At 41.8% G+C, this 21921-nt stretch overlaps 1 protein-coding gene across 1 annotated transcript in view; it reads left to right on the forward strand.

The window, feature by feature from the left end:
- LOC146871592 (metabotropic glutamate receptor 4-like) overlaps positions 1 to 21921 on the forward strand; it is a 2887050-nt gene that overhangs the window by 835235 nt on the left and 2029894 nt on the right. The window contains exon 5 of the mRNA XM_085647231.1: positions 6385 to 6520. Coding sequence (XP_085503357.1) covers positions 6385 to 6520 — 136 coding nt within the window. The remainder of the gene's footprint in view (positions 1 to 6384; positions 6521 to 21921) is intronic.

Raw genomic sequence — 21921 nt, forward strand, 5'->3', positions numbered from 1 at the left:
GCTCTGTTGCTTCCCAGCTAGGACTTTCTATACTTGTACTAACACTTGCATACTCCTTACTTAAGAAAACTCTATAATTGCGCCTTCATTGACAAAATGTTTATATTATGAAATTGATTCTATTGTGGTAGGTAACCGATTTTATTGTATTATCATATGTTCTTTCCATCCATCCATCCATCATGCATGTACTGTTTTCATCATGTGGACTTCGTTGGAGTTCCAAATCATGAATAAAATTAATTTAATTGAATTGACAAAACTTATAACTGCCTTATTACGTTATATGTTAAACCTATGCACAGCCGCCATGTTCTATCCCACTACTCACTGACAGCCCTTGATGATATCTCTGTTTCCTCTCTTCAGTCTCTGTAATGCCCAGCCTAGGTGTCAGTGCCGGCTGGTACGGAATGGTGGCAGGGGGTATGACCGGGTGGGTTAAAATAAAGACTTCCTGCTGGTCGCTAGTCGCCAGTCGATAGCCATCACCTTCCCTCTCTCCTCCCTGTTTTCCTGGCTCCAGGCAGCGCCCAGGCTCCTAGACGCCCCTAGCCATTCACGACACTGCGGTCACCAGCATGACAGCAGCATCGGGACTGGTCTGAGTGGCCTGGTTTGGCACTCAGACAGGGAGTGGCAGTCTGTGCATGTTCCCCGTCCACGCTGTGCAATAGAGCCAGGTGGAGAACTTGCTAAGTGCACATGATGGTTTGGTCAGACCCAGTCGGCCGGCCAAACCGTCATGCACACTTATGGTGCACCAACCACTCTTCCTCCCTCTGACGTGAGCCCTGCTCCGCCTTAACCTGGCTTCATACTAAAAATAAAATGATAATAACGTTCTGTTACTATCATTTTATTTTTCCTTTGCACTGCTCAGAGAGCAGTGGGGCAACGCTCCTCCGTCTTGGCAGAGGAGCTGCCGCTGCAGGTTGTTCTATCCACGTCTTAATTCCATCCCTCTCTTTCTCTCTCTTGTGCTCTCTCTCTGGCTATTCACTACCTCAGTCTGTTTGACCACCCAGCTTCTCTCTCTCTCTTTCTCTCTCTCTCTCTCTCACTCTCTCTTTCATGCTCTTTCTCTCTCTGGCTATTCACTGCCCCATTCTGTTTGACCACCCGGCTTCTCTCTTTATCCCACTCTCTCACTTCCTCCCTCTCTTTCTCTCTCACACAGCACTCTGTCTCCTCATCCTCCTGGGCATGTTCTGCCTATTTGTTCTGAATACCTTTACAGACTTTGAGTGTTTTTAAATGCACATAGGTATGACCATATTCGTAAATGACTGAAGTTATGTGAATTTCATTTAAAAAATTGCATTTTAGGATTAAGGGAGGTAAATGATTTCCATTAAGATGCTCAGAGAAAGTAAACATAAGCAAACACTCTTCTTCCCCTATTTAGGTGCACTGAGGCCAAATGTGTTTATACCTACTTTTTATACAGAAGCCGTCATTATGGTCTTTAGAACTTCATCCAGATGCATTTGTCTTCGGATTACTAATTCCTATGAAGATCTCTGTTTTATGAGAATGGGAGGGTGGTGAATATATTGTTGTGTAAGGCAAACTAGAGAGATTAAAGTTCATGCCTTTGAGTTGGCTAAAAGCTACTCCTTTTCATTGAATTTTTAGCCAGCTCACTTTCTCTCTTATCCTGGTCCTTTGTAGACCCTGTCTCCCATCACTCTGTTTCTCACTTCCTGTGTATCACAAATCCGTTAGATTTGGGTTAGCAGAGGCAGGCGTCTCTCTAGACAGTTCTATTATACTTTAGAAGGACACTGAAAAGGTGGCTCGTCCCCACTTGAACCTCTGGGTACAAAATAGAGTGAGGATCTGACTATCAGCAGGATGTGGGGATTTAGTATAACACTGAAAACTGAATACTTAAAATTGACCTTGGTAGAATTGATCAATTGGCTTCAGGCCAGTACACAAATTATTTTCCATCCTATATGAAGTATCAGTATGCTGCCCTCTCTTCTCCCTTTCCTGTGGCAAAGGGACCATAAGTGCTGCTTTGGGAGAAATAATTTCACGCATCCGTCTCAACACAAAGCCATCTCCAGATTTCCCACTGTCAATCTCTATAGGAAGTGACCACTACCGTTCCCAGCCTCCGTCTCTACATCAACTGGTATCACTTGATGTAGTGGTATCACTTGATTTTGTTGAGCACGCAGCATCGCCAAATGCGATGCAGCGCGCGCAACAAAATTTGTTTTCTTTATTTTTTTCGTAACTTATATGCAATCGGCCGTATGCCGCATTTTGCAACCCCCCACCCTGCCCCTCCTCTGCCCCACGTCACCGCCCCGGTAACACGCCATATACGGGCCGTCGCTGCCAACAGATCCACACCACATTCCTCAGAGAATTCAAACGCCCTGGAAACTCCAAAGTGAAGATCATGAAGAAAGCCTCCTATGCACTAGGAATCAAACAACTCATCAATACTCCACACACTAGGAATAAACAACTCGTCAATATATTAACCTGCTCCAAAGGCAACATACGATAAGTCATCTTATCAGTGTCCCCTTATAGTCACTGCTAGATATCTATAGTCCTTGGCTGGAATAACTATTATGCTCTCCGCTTAACCACTGCATACACTACACTCCAGCATCAAGAAAAAACTAAAAGAGGAAAAGTAAACTTCCAAACCATCAAAGACATCCATCTTGAAAAATCAAAGGAGAACTAAACAGTTCAGGATATTTCCAGCACACAGCAAATGTTCCTACTTTCCTCGACATATACAGCACCAATGTGAGAATGCATAGTGAATGACAGGCTCCACTAAAAACCTGATCCACCAAGCCAAAGAGCTCAGCACCTTGGTAGGGAAGAGGTGTGGCGCCGCGGCCAGGGCGACTGACTCCAGAATCTGGGGATCATAGTTCGATCCCCGGCGCCGGCAGCAGATTAGCCCAGCACCATGTGACTCTGGGCAATAGCTTGCTTAATCTTCCTGACGGCGCCTAGAGACCTTTACGGGTGATCGTTCACGCTTTACAAATGTGGATTATTGTTACATTTAAGAGCTTAATGCAAAAAAACAAGAAAAAAAATAGAGAAGATTACAACTTCCTGATAACCTCATCCTAATCAAAACACCGTACTCTATTTACCAATCCTTCTTTAACATAGCTAATGTCTCTTTCTACAAGACCACCAGCAGTGAACTAACCAGTAAACAAAGCTCTCTTTAAGGCTGACAAACACTGCACCAATCCTGTCCTAGAACCCACAGTCCCTGATCCAGTCAACAAATACTATGCCATCAACTACTCTTTACTGAGAAGATAGACAAAATCGGATACAACATCATTACCAATTCTACAGCCCCCTCACTTTCAGCCATGAGCCAACACCCATCACCTCACCACCAAATAGATCTCTATTCATTCCTGTCTCATACATGGAACCCTCCAATATCTTGAACTTTTGCAAGGCAACTTCATATACCTCATATACTTCATTCACCTTAAAGGTATCCTAAATGCAGGGGCAAGTCTTGAAGAAATTACACCAAATCACCCAACATTAAAGACATACACTGGCTCCCCCTTCCAGACTAGATTTTCTTCAAGACACGCTGCCTCACTTATAAAGCCTTCAACAAAAAAACTCCAGTTTACCTGACAAACAAGCTATCTACATCTGGGGTAATGCCTGATAGGCGTGGCTGGAGTTCATGGAGTTCCGCTGTGGGGAACTCTGTGAAGTGACCCAAAAACTCTGCTTTGCTACGCAGAGTTCCACAAGAGGCGGAGTGCATTTACTTTGCACCGTTTGCACTGAATTTAGCGCCAGGTGTTTGCCCCGTGCTGTAAAATCGGTGCAAATGGCACCACGCAAGAGGGCACTACTTCATTCTGCCACTCAAGTAGAAGATCTACTTGAGCAGCAGCTCCCTCAGCGCGAACAGAAGGTTTCTCAACGCGAGCGGTAGTGACCGCCTGTGGTGAGAAATCTTGCCGGAGGTGATCTGGAGTAAGATTTTCCTCACTTACACAAACGTTGACTTTGGCAAGCAAAGAAAAAACTCTGCTCCACTGAGTTTTTCAGGACTCCGTGCACTACATGGAATTTTACGTCAAGGCCTAATGCCAGACCAGGAGCTGAGATTTCACAGAATGGAGACAAAACATCGCAGGAAAGAAAAATAGATGGCAAGCCTTCTCCGTTTATGAACCCCGGATATGGAACAGCATCCCCACTGACATCAGATGGGCACCAACCCTCATTCAAATCAGAAACTAATGAAAGACTCACCTCTTCAAGAAGCAGTATCCCTGACCCAACAGTCTCCCTCGAGTTCCCCCTGTATTTGTCTTTCCCTGTCATGCCACCTGTTCAGCGCACTGTTGTACTCCAGCTAGGTTCATTTGGTAGAAATTCCAACACATACACACATACAATGTTTGACCTGTAGGCTGTCGACCTGGCACCTAGTATTAATTTGCACAAGGAGTGATGGCCTAGTGGTAGTGGGCTACAGATATGTCTCTCATGGCTCAGTTATTTGCACGAGGGATGCCAAAAGATGTTGTTTGCCTGCAAAGTTCCTGGTAATTTTTGTACCGAGCAGAACCTGCAAAGTTTCTGGGTTTACCTTCACAAATGTGAGAATTTTGTGTGTATTGGACCTCACAGGTAATTTCCTCCGTAAAAAATTCAGCCAAGCTGGGAGATGTATACAGAATTTTTCTTTGCAAGATTAATTTTGCCCGTGTTTTTCTAAGCATACTGATATTGTATAGGAGAAAAAACACGAATTGCTTTCTGCTAAGTACATCTTAAGCAGAACAATTTTCGGTTAAAAGAGATTATAGGCATCTTGAATTGCTGGGATTTTAATGCAAATGTGGCAATGCGAAATTGTTTGACCTTTGCAAAGTCGCCTAGTACACCCCTACCAACAAAAATGATGCATCTCTTGATGATAAAACAAAACATAGCTGATAGTCCAACTGTAATGTAAATACCGACCATTAAATGTTTTTTTTTGTTCTGGCTCAATACAGAGCCATTCTTAGACACCATTTGGTGCTTCAAGAAAACGTTTGTTGAGGAGTGTAAGCCAAATCCATCTGTCTGAGATGTTGATCTAAGGCCAGATGTGATGTGAATAGCTGTTTCAACCCAGATTGGTCACTTGTGAATGTCTGCGCGTGATAGACTTTGTTTGCTGCCAGCTGTGCTGACTGTCTAGGACACTTGTATCTCCAGGCTCAACTTGAGCCATTTCAGTAAGTTGAGATAATGCCTAGGACACTACGAAAAACTCAGGCAGCTTCTCATGCTGTGAAATTAACCAGTTAGCAACAAAGACAAAAAAAGTCAGGAGGTGGAGTGAAGAAAAAAAAAAGAGGCCAACGAGCAGTGGTGAGAATTTGGAAGAAAGTGTTAAGGGTAACTTCTGTAGTGAAAATTAGGTCTGGGCATGAAATTCTGCTCCGCTGCGCAGAGCTTTTCCCACTTCAAGAGTGCGCATAGTTATGAACGCAGAGCAGAGTTTTTTCCTCGCTCGCCAACGCTAAATTGGCGAGCGTGAGCAAGGAAAATCTTACTCCAGGCACACCTCCTGGCGAGATTTCTCTACACCGGCGGTCGCGGATGGCTGCGACCGCTCGCTTTGAGAAGCCTTCCATTCACGTTGAGGTAGCTGCTGCCAAATTAGAACATCTACTTGATTTTCCAGTGCGGGACAAACAACCGGCACTAAAAATCAGTGTGAACGGAGTGAACCTAATGCACTCCACCACTTGCTGACATCCGCATAACGCAGCGGTCATGGAACTCTGTGAACTCCGCCAGGCCGAAGTAATATCTACAATTATCTAATCCAAAGTTTGGCCCACTCCCAGCCCTCAAAATGGTGGCTATCTAGGAAGACCCTACGCTCCAATCAGTGAGAGAGTAGGATTTTGAGCTTTGCTACTCCACCCGGACGGCTTCTATATGTTCCCCATTTCTTGCCGTTTCTTCAATATTGCCCACTTTTCTCCACATCTCCTATTCATTTCAATGTTTGAGGGGCCTTAGCATGACATAACGTTGTGTAGAAACAATCATTATGTGGATCAGCTCTGATATTAAAAATGTAAAGACTGAATAATAATTATTTGACTAAGAAGTCAGATCCCAAGGATACAAAGATTTTGTAAGCACTGGATGTTTAACTTGAGGAAGTCACACTTCAGGATTTTATTGCTTTATGCTCTCATTCTGTTAATTTTGGCCTCAAATGCAAATTGGTTCTTTTCTACTAATAGACCTGCCTGAAGTTTATGGTGTATGTTTTTGGGGGGTTATATATATTGATATATTTATTTTTTTAAAGATACTTTTTGCCGTCTCCAATTGCAGGTGGTCTCTGCGTGGCACAGTCAGTAAAGATTCCAAGAGAGCCCAAGAGTGGGGAATATGACAAGATAATTGAACGCCTACTGGAGACATCCAACGCTCGTGCAGTCATCATCTTCGCCAATGAGGATGATATCAGGTGAGCGAGGGCGGAGAGGCATTCTCAACTGCGACAGGATGGGGAAATGAAGAGGGTTGTCTCGAGGTAATTGGTTTGCATAGCAAGGGAAATGCTTGCACCCACTGCTATCTTTTTACCAACTTAGTACCACTAGCAGCACCGCTCTTCAATGGAAGAATGGATAATGCTCTCTAGTGTTTGAAAAGGGTGAACATCTGTGTTGATAGTGAACAGAAACTGGTCATGGAAGAAGATGGTCTCTCAGAGAAAGAGATAAAGAAGAAAGAAGCTATTTACATTGAAAAAAGAGTGATGAGGGAATGAGAAGGAAATTGATGGTGAAAGAAAAGTGAGCTAAAGGATGGACAAAGGGAAAGGGATGAGAGTGTGATTCAGGAAAAGTTGAGAGGTCCTAAATGGGCATTAATTTGTTAAAGGCTCTCTCCATCGTTATAAGAGTTAAGGCTTTAAACAGCCAGTATAGCACGCAGTAGTGGGCTATTATGCTACCATAAGAGAAGAGGAGGGGAAAGAGAACAAGAATAAGGAAAAACTATAGCAAGAGAACGTGAGACATGTGCAGCAAGTGATAGGTTTGCCATCCAGATGTAGATTGAGGAGCTACCTAAGAAGTAGACATCTAGAGCAAAACATTTGTATTATAATGCTTCTTGACTATATTTCACGTTTTGAAGTACATGATTGAAACAATTAGCTGAAACAAAAGTGTCAGAAAGCATCTTAATAGCAGCATATTTAGGTTTATATAAACCAGTGCACACTTGTAAACAAATAACAAGAGCAATATCACTCCCCGCTTTTTATGTAACTAAAATATTTAGCAAATTATCATTCTCTGTGAGCTAATTGTAATGTTTTTGTCGCCAAAACTGTATGCTGTTTAAAAATCGCAAGTTATGTGTTGACATGAATTACACAATTTGTGTAATTAACACTAAGGCTCTGATTCCTAGCGGCTGAAGAAAGTGTGAGGTATCTATTGCACCCGGTAAATACTGATAACGGAGGGTGCAGCATTTGCAGGATGTGGTAAATGCCTTCTATACTGAGTTGAGATTTTCTCCCAAATTTTGGAATTGTATATGGCATTGGTTGCTACACGGCATATGCTGCATGTATCGTAGTTTAGCCAGCGGCGGCTGGTGTCCTTTTTAAAGTGATGGGGCAAGCGAAGTGCCCCACCACTCCCAAATACACAAAATAATTTTTCCCTCCCTACAAAAACTCATAGAAAAAAAACCTCCCTCAAAAGCCCAAATAAAAACAACCCCTCCCTCCAAAATAAAACAAACAGTAAAGTGTTGTACATTACATTAATTAAATACAAATACATTTTACTTACCGCAGGCTCCTCATCCTCCTTGCTTTCCTTCCGATGCCTGTGGAATGAAGAACCCCCTAACAAATCCAAATGCTGCTTTCATGCTGCATGAAAGCAGCGCCAGAATTGGATGGAGTGGGTTGACCTAATGCTCCTTCAGGCTTTAGAGGCTGTGCTTAGTCTCCGCCCAGCTGTCTAAGACAGCTGAGTGGAGAGCTTCAAAGTGATCATCCCACTGTGGTTGACCGCCGGCCAAAGTGACATGTGCACTTTGAAATGTGTGTGGCCACCACCGCTCTAGTCCTCCTGCTGCCAATCGGCTGCAAAGGACAGTCAGGACGTGCCCTACTGGCTCGGAGGCAGACTAGTTATAAAATGGCAATGAAATAATTTCATTGCCATTTTTTTTTTAACATCGTGCACCTCGCAGCGGGCAGTGAGGCGACACTCCCTTGCCCTCATAAAGAAACCACCGCTGAGTTTAGCACATACTTTTAGCTGGTAAAGGTCAGCAGGGTTCAGCTGCTGACATTTTTTAGACGGAAATTGTGGGGATGCAATCTTTACCTCAAATCTCAGAATTCTGATCTCTGTGGAAGCAGGAGTTCGCAAAGGCATAAGAATTGACACCCACCATCCCAACCTGTGGTCAGGGTCTCAGGATTAATTTTTCAGGGGGTGTTGCGGCCGAAGGGTAAACATAGCAGTTGCGTTTACATGTGTCGCAAGCATAACTGCACAATGTCATGGGTTATTGTGGGAGATTTTTGCATTGTAGGGCTGTGTGAAGTTATGAATATTTTTCTCCCTTCGTGAAACTCTGTGTAAACTTCACAAAGTTTACATCTTTCGTTAATGCGAATCCAGTGGTCTGTAAAAGATATATCATCATGTGTGTACATTCAGCACGTGCAGTCGAAATGTACACACAGGCATTAATAGATATGGAAAACCATTGCCCATCACCGCAAGACCACCACAGCACTGCGGTTTTCTAGCAGGACAACCAATCTCGTTATCAGGCCCTAACTCTTGGGCTTACCATGGGCTCTAAAGGTCTTTTCGGGCTATGTGTCAGGCTAAAGAGTAAGGCTGGGCAAAGCACTACGCTACGCTCGCGTAGTTTGCGAAGTTTGCGCTACTTCACACTACGCGAATTGCACGTAGGACAGTGCAAACACGCGTAGCATAGCGTTGCGTAGTGCAGCGGTCATTTTTTGCTTGCTCGCGGTCCTCAACGTCAAGTTGGCGACCGCGAGTAAGCAAAATGATATCCCGGCGAGACTTTTTCCTCATGCGCGATCAGCAACATCAAGTTGGCGATCGCGAGCGTGGAAAATAAACCTCCCGGCGAGAATCTCAACGCGGGGAGGTCAGGTTTCTCATTGCGAGTGGTCGCGTATGCTCGCAACCGCTCGCGATGAGAAGCTACCAGTCCGCGTTGAGAAAGCTGCCGCTCGAGTAAAAATCTACTTGAGTGGCAGAAAACTACAGCTCGCACTGTGCAAGATGCCGTTTTCAATGATTGCACAGTGCCGGATGCTTGTCCGCACTGTGCAATCATTGAAAACGGCATCTTGCACAGTGCAAACAGGGTACTACGCAGTTCGCGAAGTGCTACGCGTAGCTCGCGTAGTGCGAAGTGCACTTTGCGTAGCTACGCGTAGCGCTACTTCACGAACTACGCCCAGGGTTACTAAAGCGGTCCTATTCACCTCTGGTCAACTTGGCTGATGTTGATATAATCAACTATGTAGCATCTATTTAAAAATTCCGGTGTTATAACCTTTGAACTGGAAGTGCAGACTGTAACATGAGTAACATTCCTATCACTGGGATAAAGTGATTACCTCTTTCAGTTTCTATCGAGATTGAGGCACCATTCTAGTGAACTTAAAAGTTATTCAGGTTTATTTAATACTGACCCCCCGCTGTGCCCTTGCTGCAGGCAGTTAAATATAGGGGATTTAAACAGAGTGAAACAGGCAGCCAAGGTTGTTATATAGCGACCCAGCTTTCGTTAGATTGTGTTTAAGCCACATCTTTTCAAACAATTGCTATATTTATTTTACATCCACAGAATGGGTAAATCCAAAAGGTGACCAGCTGGTACTCTGTGGACGGAGTAAGATTCTGACAGGTTAGATGTTGTCCATATCTTAGTTTTCACGCATGTCACGTCCACAAAGAATCTTCGTGGGATCAATCACTCCCATAAACAGATGTATTCAGGTGCGGAACTTACGCTCTTCCTCATTGGGTTGTCTATTTACTACAGTGCTACTGAACTCATTACAGTTGAGATCTAGTCTTCTAGAGTCACCTCTCAACTTCTGTTAATGCGTTCCAATAACAAGACTTAAAATAATTGAAGGTGAATTCACCCTTCTGCGAGATTCTACATGTCAGGCCTTCAAACGGTAACAGCGTTTCAGGAAAGTAAAGCGCATCCTCACCGTCATTGGTCTTAGAATGGATCAATTGAGTATGGATTTATCGATCAGTCAGAAATGTCTTTCTCAGGAAGTCTGTGGCCCTGAACCCTTAGGAGAGTAGGATAAACACCGAAGCTACAGGTATGCTAGGGGAGGTTAAAGAATGTATCCTCACGTGGGAGTGACTTATCATGCTCCAAATAGACATGGTTCATTCAAACTAGAAGTCATAAGAAATGTTTCCAGGGCACTCAGACCAAGGGTGCTTTTTTTTAAAGAATGACTCCTTGTTTGTGACAACAGGAAGTGACGCTTGATTGATTGCAATAGAAATGCACCATCATGATAGGATACTCCTTTCCTATGGATACTTTCTCCATCTGTACATTTCAATGGGGACAAATATCTACCAATCATTCAATCAATCAGGGTTTGTACAGTGCGCTACTCAAGCCTGAGGGTCTCAAGGCGCGGGGGGGGGGGGGGCGCAGCAGATTTGTTCACCGAAGAGCCAGGTCTTGAGAGTCTTCCTGAAAGTGTTCGGGGAGGGGACGTGTATCAAGGATGAGGACTTCTGTCTTCTCGACGTTGAGCTTGAGGCAACTGTTGGTCATCCAGATTGCTACTTCCTGCATCCATTTTTGGAGTTGAGTCTGGCGGTGGTGGGGTATTTGGTGAGAGAGAGGATGAGCTGGGTTTCGTCGGCGTAGGATACGATGTTGAAGCCATGTTGTCGGACGATGGCTGCGAGGGGGGCCATGTAGATGTTGAAGAGGGTTGGGCTCCGTGACGACCCCTGTGGGACTCTGCATGTGATGATCGTGGGGTCGGAGAGGAAGGGTGGCAGTCTGATTCTTTGGCTTCTTCCGGTGAGGAATGATCGGATCCAGTCTAGGGCTGTTCCTTGTATGCCGGCGGCATGTAGTCTGGCGATGAGTATGCGGTGGGAGACGGTGTCGAAGGCTGCTGATAGGTCGAGTAGGATGAGAGTGGCGGAGTGTCCTTGGTCCAGGTGGGTGCGGATGTCGTCCGTGACGGCAAGTAGGGCAGTCTCAGAGCTGTTGTTGCTCCGGAATCCGGATTGGGATGGGTCAAGGACAGCGTTGTCTTCGATGAATCGTGTCAGTTCCTTGTTGACTGTTTTTCTGCAACTTTGGCTGTTTAGGGGAGGAGCAAGATGGGCCGGTAGGTCTTGAGGTCGGTGGGGTTGGCTGTGAGCTTCTTGAGCAGGGGCCTGACTTCTGCGTGTTTCCAGTCATCTGGGAAGGAGCCTGTTTCGAAGGTGGTGTTAATGATGTGTTGTAGTTCTAAGCCACTAAGGTCCAGTCAGAGCTGACTGTACCAGACAAGACCACCGTTGCTGAGACCCTGGTGGGGCCCCATCCACTAAAACTCCAACTTTACCCTGGAAGTTGGCAAGAGGATGTAAAATAAACATTGGTGAGGCAATAAAACCTCCAGACTTCTGAATGACCTTCAACCTTTGTTGGGGTTGTTTCTTAGTTTGTGCATTGTGTTAATAAATCATTGTTGTGGTCTTTAAACAATGACACCAGTCTTTGTAAAACATTTCCACACCATCTCAGTTTCTTTAGGTGAAAGATTTCTTAGGGACTGGTGCATTTACTGACTGCTCGGCAGCCAGCTGCGTTCACCATGAGAATGGCTCTGCATACTTGCTGCGACTACTAATAATGCTTCCGAGCCCCTCTGAAAAATGGCAAATACTCTTCTCAAAGAGGGTATAGCAGCTTCATTGACAATTTCACCCAAATGTGATGGGAGCTGCCTATTGACTGAGGGCATGCTAAGTTACAAATATGTTCCTCCACACACCGTATGAAGATTCCTTTAAAACTTGGCAAGCTGAGCATATTTGTTAAGGTTGCAAAGTCCTAAATAAAACAGCCAAAATTTGCTCAAAAAACTCTCAGGAAAAAACTCATTTTTCGTATAAGAACTTGCTCTAAAAAAGGGTTTGGTGAAAAAAAAAACTCTTCACATAAACTTTTTTTGCATGATGTATGTTCGCTTTTGGACAGTGTTGCAAAGTTTGCAGGCTTATAAATCTTTGCAAAACGTCGAAGGAAAATGTACATTCTGAGTAATACTCCTCTCTTACCCTCTCCCTCAAGCCTGAACCATAGTTTGCACTTAAAAAAATACCCCCTTTTAAAGTCCAGTTGAAATCACAACTGGAATCCGGCTCTCTGTGAAAGCTCACTCTCCTTTTTATTTTCTTGCTATTGTGCCCTCTGTAAAATTTTGCTCACAATATCTTATGTGTGTGCCCAATTCTCTTCAGTGTTTCAAACAACACTCAAGAAAAACGGGTTTATTTCTCAAAATGAACTATTACGTAAGTTTTTTTGCCTTTTTTGCATTTACTTGAGAGCAATCAATAGGATCAAACTGCCTTAGTAATATTAGTAATAATTAATATTAACTAACGAGGCTGCAATTGTTGAGATAAATTTAGAAAAAAAATCTATGAAAGCTAAAAGAAACAACAAAGCTAAAATTCAATTACTATGAACAAGAGCACTGAATGCACTTATTAAACATTATTTGAATTTAGATCAAAGAAATATTGAGGTAAAGTCTGTTGGTTTCAGCGCATTCATAGAACTTGAAAGATATGTTTGCTGTTCAAAAAGGCCCTTTGCACTCTGGTTTATTTAGCTCTAATTATTGAGGCTGACTTTGCGTTATTCAGGAGGAAATCTATTGTGGCACTACATTGTGAGTCATTAAAAACATCCTGTTCTTAGAAAATTGGGATTTGAAAACCCCCCAGATCCTTTATATTATGACTGGCGGAATTGGCATTAACAAGAAATGTCTTCCAGTACCATGATACTCTGTACTTACAGACCGATAGCACCTCCATGGGAAGTCCATTTACACCCAGTGTGGCCTGTTTATATGTGTCCCAATTCGAGAAGGAACACATTTATCTGTAACAAAATCCCTATTTGGATTTAATTAGGGTATGGCGTTTTTATATTGACAACATTATTTTGATATGGCATGGGGATTTAACTTCTGCCAAGGAGTTTCTTACGTGCCTCAATGGGAGAAATTCCTTTCTTTTCTTTACTTCAACCATTACAACAGAGTCCCTGCCCTTTTTGGATCTAATCATCAAACCATACAATGGCAAATTGAGGAGCGAAGCATTTCAAAAACGAACGGGAAACAATTATTTAATGTCCTAGCACAGCTTCCACCATAAATCTCTGAGAGAGAATCTTTCATACAGACAGTTTCTTTGATTGAGGTAGATTTGCTCAGAAATTCAAGATTTTGATATGGAGGCAAAGTTGCTGAGTGGGAAATTAAAATATCAAGACTACCCTCAACATGTTATAAACAGAGCCTGGAAACGAGCAAAAAATAATAATAGAGAATCACTCTTGGAAACAATTGAAAAACCCAAAGAGGACAGGAACGTATGTGTATCGACATTTAGTATAGCATCAAAATGTATTAAGATAATCGTCACAAAAACCTGGCGTATCCTGAATGCAAATGGCTTGAATTTAAAGAGCCCATTATCTTCATTCTAGAAAAGTGTGAGTATATGGAATGTGTAAGTGTACACAAGACCACAACCTGAGAGATCAAGAAACAATGCAGAGCTGACATTTTGGGGTCTTACCCCAGTCACCGGGCATTATTCCTGTAGCTCTTGCAAAACTTGTCCACAAACAGTAAATCTGTGGACCTGGGATTTAAGTATCCATGGGAATTGAGAAATCACACTACTTGCAACGTAGAAAATGTTATCTATTTGATTAAATGCCCCTGCGGTTTACAACATGTGGGTATGACTACAAGACGGGTCAAGATAAGAATTCTAGAACACATGAGTAAAGTGAGGTGTAATGAAATAATGACAAAACTCACAGCTCACTTTTTGGAAATTAATCACACTGAAGAGGCTAGTAATAGCAAACCGTACATCCCCACAACTACGATAGATACAACGAGATTGCTGTTCTTACCGGAACAGAGATGGGTACATAGAATTCAGAGCAGTGAAATGTGACTCAAGATTCGATTCCCTGGTACCATCTGAATAATACAGGTTAAAGACAATTAGATCTGTTCGAGAAATATAAGCATATAGATGTACTTCAACTCGTATGGACATATGAGGGGATATGAGATGGGGTTTCCAGAAATGGAATGATGTGACAACGTGCTCAGAAGGGATTCGAAAGAATCGAAGCACGTTTTTAATCTTAACGTCGGACCCCATAACTGGGATGAGGACAGTTAGGAATTAATAATGAAATAATATAATAAGGGTTGAAAGGAAGTTAATAACACCAGGTTCAGATGCCATGACTATGAAAACAAAAGGGCACAAGAATAAAAAGACCTCGGTCTTCTTTCCTATAATGGTGATTATATCATCAATGGAGTGTTAAACACAGAGGTAATTACATAAATATGCATGAAGAACTAGTGACTAAATGACCTGAAGGTATACGTAAACAAGTATATTTGTACATTCCACTGACATGCCTTCATCTATATCCACATTCATATTGAGATGGGCATCACCCTATTAAGATGCCTGCCATAAAAACCATCATTCGATTGTATTTCGAGCGGGCAGGCCAGAGCATCCCACGTAAGTAGAAGAATGGAAGAGACAAGATTTATGTATGCTGGCACTTGACTTACGGCATCGTCAGAGGGAGTAGAGCAGCCGATTTGGCAACATCCGCACCTTTACGGAGTAAGCAGGGTACTCTGGGGGGTGTGATAGAGTCAGTGAGACGTTGACTCATTGGGGCATGACGACTACCATATGGAATAGGTCTGGTAGATGAGACATGGCATGTCCTCAATGATTTGTGTCCAGAGATTTCAGGACCGCAGGATCCGTTGGGAATGGATTGCAATGGATAGAAGTGTAGACATCAGCGAATAATTAGCACACACACCGAAAGCAGTAATAAATTAAAAATATAAATTAACAGGACTGAATGATGCCGGGATATATTTCTATATATATAAAACAAAGAATGACCCTCTCTTCCCCATAAACTGAGGGGGTATTGCAGAGAATCTAGTTGCATGGAGCAGGAAGCCTTCAACTCAATCAGACGTTAGATTGGAATTACGTTGCAGAATGGATACATTAGTAATCTACTTAATACAGATTATAACTAGGGGTAAAAACTAGCATCTCCCACACAGATAAGAGGCCTTTATAATTAGACAAAAGACATTTGGATGATAGGTTTTAATTTTCTTTTACAACAAACACAGGCATGTGTGAATTGTATTTTCTTTTATTTTCTTAGAATGTGACAATATATCAGTGTCCCCCTTCTACCCCCGAGTTTGGAGCATCATTGATGGAACTCGGGTTAGAATGGCGGTAAACAGGATACCGGTTATAGTGAGGCATAACTTGAGTTTGTATGAGGATGTCACTTTTCACGAGCGTTTGTTATGAATTAAGGGGGAAACACAGTCTAAGCTGAATAAGGCAATCACGATTTTTAAGCGGTCAAATAACAAAGGGGACAACTGCAATGGAAGTGAGTACAGAAAATATAATAATGAATATTGTTTTATGTTCGTAGGTATACAGACGATGTGTATCTACTAAGGGCAAGTATTACCACCAAAAGGACCCTACCAGATAGAGATAATACTAGGAGAGAGTACTAATACGTTTTTTTAAGGGATCTGTAGCCTGATGAATGCCAGCGACCCTACCGGCAGCAAACAAGGTCAGAATCATGTTGATACAGCAGATAAGGTATTGGAAACGTTGCCTCTCTCATATATCCCATAAACTCTCTTTAATCCTGCCAAGTGGGACCCAAAATAAAGTAGAAGGGTACCTACTTAGACAGTTTTAATACTCTTTCTTTTCTGCAACATGGATCCCTATACTTACAATTCTTCTTCTTTTTTTTTGTATGCTAAAAATACATAAAATAATCCTTTGCACTCCACCCTGTATGTTGTTCTGCGCCAGGGTATTGCAGCAGTCCTATAATGAAGCATGCCACTTTATAGTGGGTGAGGGCAGTATTAACAACCCTTTGGGTTTTCCAATTGGGTTTTCTCTCTTAGCTTCCTATGTTTTGTCCTTTCCTTTCCTCTTGGGACTAACTTGCCCAAATTGATTTGATGGACTTACCTCCTTTCCCCCATGTCCGGAGTCCTTCTCGTACAATGAGTTATATAGATTTTTTGGAAGAATGAGTGAAGGTACTATTTCTCGTCCCTTCTGTTTCTGCGATTATTACATTATATTGTCCAATTGGAGTTAAAAATAGTAAGTCTTCACACAATCACATTTTTGTAACTGATATTTAGGACAAGCTATTTATGTTACACAATATTTCTAAATATGATATTTGAGCATACAGCGAAAAAAAAATCTTAAAACAACTGCAAAGTTCTTATAAAAAAGGTTAATTCTGATGACACTTTATTTGTATTTTATGAAAAGAAATAATAGAGCTTAATTTGGGGTAAAAGATAAAACAATAATGTAAATGTACACATTGAATGTGAATAGTGTCATTATTAGTTGAGGCGGCGAAATCAATATCACTGACAATTGAAAAATACTGCTGGGCTACCACATTGACCCCCGATCTGCTTCCACTTTCGCAGCATTGATAAAACCAATGCTCATCATGCCTGCGAGTACTGAGCCTACGCAAACATTGATTTTACTGATTATGCTAATGTTCGAATTTGATTGCTAATCAAATTGGCCAGTTTGTCTCAAATTAATAGTTCTATGCTTTCTTAAGTTATCTAGTGCAGAAAAGGGCGCCTTTCCAGGAGAGGTATTGATAAGGTGTAAGGAGGGAGATAGTGATATATTTTATTATGTACCTCTGTCTGGTTAGACGTGGCAATAATAGTAATTGGTGGGCAAAATCTGTGCCATTCATTTTTGAATAATTATTAGGCGTGGGTAAAATGTTATTTTTGCTGGAATAATCTGAGCAATTTCTTGTTACTTTTTTGATGTAAAATTGCCAAAAATTACATCATTACACCCATTTACTTAATTATGAGTAATTTGGCACACAAATCCCACCACAGGAGTACAGTCGCATGTGCAGCCTGCTGTGGGCTGCTGTAGTTTAGGTTCTGTTGCATTCAGAGCTATTTTTTTAGTGCAAAATGCATTCTTGGGTCTACTTAAATTTGAGGGTGTTATGGCTCCTCGTAATCTAGAGTAATTTTACTAAAATCTTGCAGAATTATGCTACAGCAAATTATTTGAGTTACAGCCACCCTTATTAACTACGCAAAATTTCAGGAAAATTACGAAAAATGCAAATCCGTCATTCCACGCTAAATCCTTTTGCGAAATGCATCCTTGCTTTAATTTTTGGTGAATGGACGCATTTTTCGCTAGAAAACGTATGAAAAACTCCATTGTTGTGAACAATTGCTGCTCGTGTGCTGGATGTTCAGATTGTTCTGTGCTCCTGCCTTATTATTTTGCCACAAATAGCAGCATACTAATGTGATTCAGGATGATGCTGCAATTTTGGGAATTTTGCGTACTAAGCATATTGCGAAATTCCTGCAATTGCATGAACTGCAGCAACGTAATTCATGTTAATTGACCTGGGGATATTCATATCAGTATTTAAACTTGCATGACTACCAATTTACACACAAGCTTGTGATCTAGAAGGGTTGAGGCTGAATAAAGATTATACTCTTTATCGTATGATTTCTAATTACAAGCCCACACTTTATCTCATGGTGTTGAATATTAGTAAACATAGAACAGTTCCTGCTGTTCGAATTCACGCATCTACCGATTTTCGGGCATATCTACATGGCACGGCGTTAGAATTATCGCCGCATTAGCATCCGTTTTGGGATGAAAAGCGGTGATAATTCTAACGCCCTATCAGCATGGACACGCTAACGCGTGAATCCATGCCTCTGTGCCCATTTTCTTAGCGCCTCTCCTTGCATCGCTAATGAGATGCGAGGTAGGCGTTCCCGACTGAAACTCAGTGGGAAGAATCGCTAAAATGGCTACTCACTATTAACTAGATAATCACTAACACTTCTAGCGTCATTTACACCAGCGCTAACCAGGTCTATCGCCGGTTCCTTACGCCTGATGAATTCATGACTTAGCAATATGTTGCATGGGAGGTGGATCATAATGCTAGATCCACCTCTCCCTATTTACAATGTTTACTCTGACTGTTCGTCATATCGCTGGTATTTCAGCGATATTTTATGCTTATCGCCACTATTGCCAGGATTTCCATCGCCTCGGCGATACGCGTTGTAAATATTGCGCTGACCGGGAGATAGACTCCGACGTTAGGATTTTGGACGCTATAGGTGGCTAGCGATAATTATCGCTGCCGCTTGCTGATATGCCCCAATGTTCGATGGTTGGTACTTGAGTCCGAATAGAGAAAAAGGACCAATTTTGTTGCCTGCGCAATAAGGCTGGCGACGAGTCACTCTCGTATATTTTATCATCATTATTATTTCACTTATCACTTTGTAAAACATCAATTAGTTTGCAGATTCTTATAAGGGCCTTTTAATGGATGAATGTTTGATTGATGATAAAAAACGAAGTTATGAGACAGTTATTTACTGCCAAACAGTAAAAAAATGCATTCCTGAAATTAAGCAATATAACGAGGTCATGTTTATATCAACTAATGATTAATTGTGTTGTTTAATATATTGATTCAATTTTATATAATGCTGTTTTGGTTTGTATGGTGCTTGTCTAACCGACTCTAAACGATATTTATAAAAAAAAAGACTAGTGTTACTATGATTTAGTAAAAGTTCAAAGATTGAGACCCTTTGCATTACATAAGAAAAAAATAATTACTTCTGTAGCATTTTACATTTATTTAAAAACAACAACAATAATGGTATTATCTTATTCAGAAGCAACTCGGTGGAGTCAATGCATAATGACATTTCATACTATGCATACACTTTGTATAATTATTAAGAAATAAAAAGATTATGAAGGCTGTAATGGTGTATCAATTGCATGAAAATAAGTATTTTGGAGGAAATTGTTTCAAAACGAGTCATTTTGAACTGAACATTCCAAATTGCCCTCAACAGTAACCTCACCCTTATATCACCTCTCAAGTTGTGTTTAAAAGTAACGTACTCAACACACAATCAGACTTCTTGAAACATACAATCAGCACCAATTTTCAATTTAATACAATACAACTGAAACACCCCTCTAAAAACACGGAAATTCAAGTCTGTTAAAATATTTCCAAATGTGCTTGTGTGCTGCACTGTACAGCACACACATAAAGTGGGCGAAGTGTTAAACTATGCCTAAGCATAGTATTTTGTACTGGAAGTTTACACTTCCAGCACAATGCATATAGTTGACGTCACGCACACCCTATACCATGTCTGGTGGCTCAGTGGACTAATGCATCCCTGTAGGGGTCTGTGTTTGACCTCATGGTCATAGGTTCAAATCCCAGCAGGTCCACTCAGCCTTTCATCCTTATGAGTGCCATTGAGTTGGGTAACAATAAAACATCTGTTCTTCAGTGCCAATATACTCTTGGTAAACGTGTGCTTTATAAATACACATTTTATCTTATAATGCAAGGCAGAATAAGGTGCACCAGTGGAGCGGGAGAAAGAAACTGCATCGTATCATGACAAATATGGAGCTGTTCTGCTGTCTCCATTTCATTGAACACAGAAACTTTGGTTGCTTTGGTTTGCTGTGTTGTGTGAGAAGGTTTTAAATCTGTCCCTAAATGTCAAATAAGCTACCATCCTCATCTCTGAGAAAACTACTTACCTCCTTCTAGGCGATTTCATTGCCAGCCTGCTCCAATGTATTAAGAAGTGAAATCACCCTCCTCTGAAATAATTGTTGAATTCAGATGAGACCAGCTAGTGTGATATACCCATAGCTCCAGAGGGCTCCCTGACAGTCATGGAAAATACCACCAGCCCCCATCTATCCCTATTGCCTAAATAAACCAACACACCCTGCTAAGACATCACACCTCTCATCTCCTTTGGCAGAATACATACATTGCACTTCTAATGGGCAAATGTGCTAGTTGTTTTGTCTTGATTGTATTTGTTCAAGGATAATTCTTGGGGTTAAAGTACTCTAGCAGTAATTAAGATTAACTAAAGAGGCTGAAATTGTTTCGATAAATATAAATCAGTCAGTGCAAAATATTTTTGCATTGGTCATTGAGTGATAGTGTCTGTACACAATTGCTGTGCAGCTATACAGAATTTCCTGGCAGCAGGTGCAATTAAGTAATATGTCTGCAGACTGGAAACCTGCAGCAAGACCAATAGATGGAAATAAGATATGGGTTTCAGTCTTCCTAGTATTGAGGCCCCTCACCGAATCCCCTTCGAGGCTCCTGCCACCTCTGAAGCCATATTCTTCACTCACATTCAAAATGACTGGGCATTTTCAACGACGACAATAAACTAATGCAGTGTGGAATTGTTGAATTAATCTCAGCCAATGGTAATTATTCCGGGCCGCATTTCAGTCCATTTTATTTTGCCCCCATTGCCACCTCAGACAGGAACCAGCCATATGTAATTCAGCCTTAGGCCAGCTCCAATAGGAACAGCCCAACATGAGCTACCCGGACAGGTCCTTTCTGAACAGGAATACAAGCTACCCCAGACTGGTTTCTCCGAAAAGAAGTCAGGTCCATTCCATCCAATGGCACAGTCCAGTGCAAACTGCTAGAATGTTGAGGCTTTTGTCTGAACATTCTCAGCAGCACAACTCAGTAGCAGCCCAGGACTCACTGCTCATTTAATCACACCCACTCTAGATTCCTCTTTAGACTTTGTGGGCCTGAGTCACAATCTTCTTTGCATTTGTGCATTTGTCTAAATAGCCTTTTCCTGTGTCAAACCTCATTTGCATTCATAAAGGCTACAAGAGTTACATGCTTAAAGATGTTTCGGTCAGTAATCCCACTGACTCAAGGGCAGAAGCGTGCACACCACAGTGGGACGTCTCTGAAAGTACTTGTTTGTACATTGACATCCTGGAAATGCTTCGGGATTTCCTTCACCTTTGAAAATGTTGACGCTGCGGAGAAATTAGTTTCTCAACAGAAAAAAATATTTTCTGTGCTGGTGAAAAAAGAAAAGAAATCCATTTTTATAAAAGTGAAGGCATTGTTGCATAGGCAATTAAACCCCGTGAATAATTATATATCATGAAAGATCATTTTCATGAAAGCAACCTGCAATTTGCAAAACTTTGCTAGACTCTAGGAAATTTGCAACTGTGACGAATCTACAAGGCTTCGCTTTAAAACCGTCATGAATTCCTGAAACTCTGAGCTCTGCTGCCCGTGAATCAGCAAGCCTTTGGGTGGGGTTGAGTAAAAACGTTTGCAGAAAAGCAAAGCAGAGGAAATCTGTCGATTTTTGGAATAACAAATGCAGAATTAAATTTTGCAAAAAAACAACCCCAGAAATGCCTCAGAGGCAAACCAGCGAAATGGGTGCAATGCCAGCACAAAGTGCTGAAGCTACCGGAAATTCCCACATTGCTCAAAACCCCGAATTGACTGCACTGGGAATGACGAAGAAGTCTGTGCCTGTTCTAA

The sequence above is a fragment of the Triturus cristatus genome, chromosome 1_1, assembly GCF_964204655.1.
Source record: "Triturus cristatus chromosome 1_1, aTriCri1.1, whole genome shotgun sequence".
NCBI lineage: Eukaryota > Metazoa > Chordata > Amphibia > Caudata > Salamandridae > Triturus > Triturus cristatus.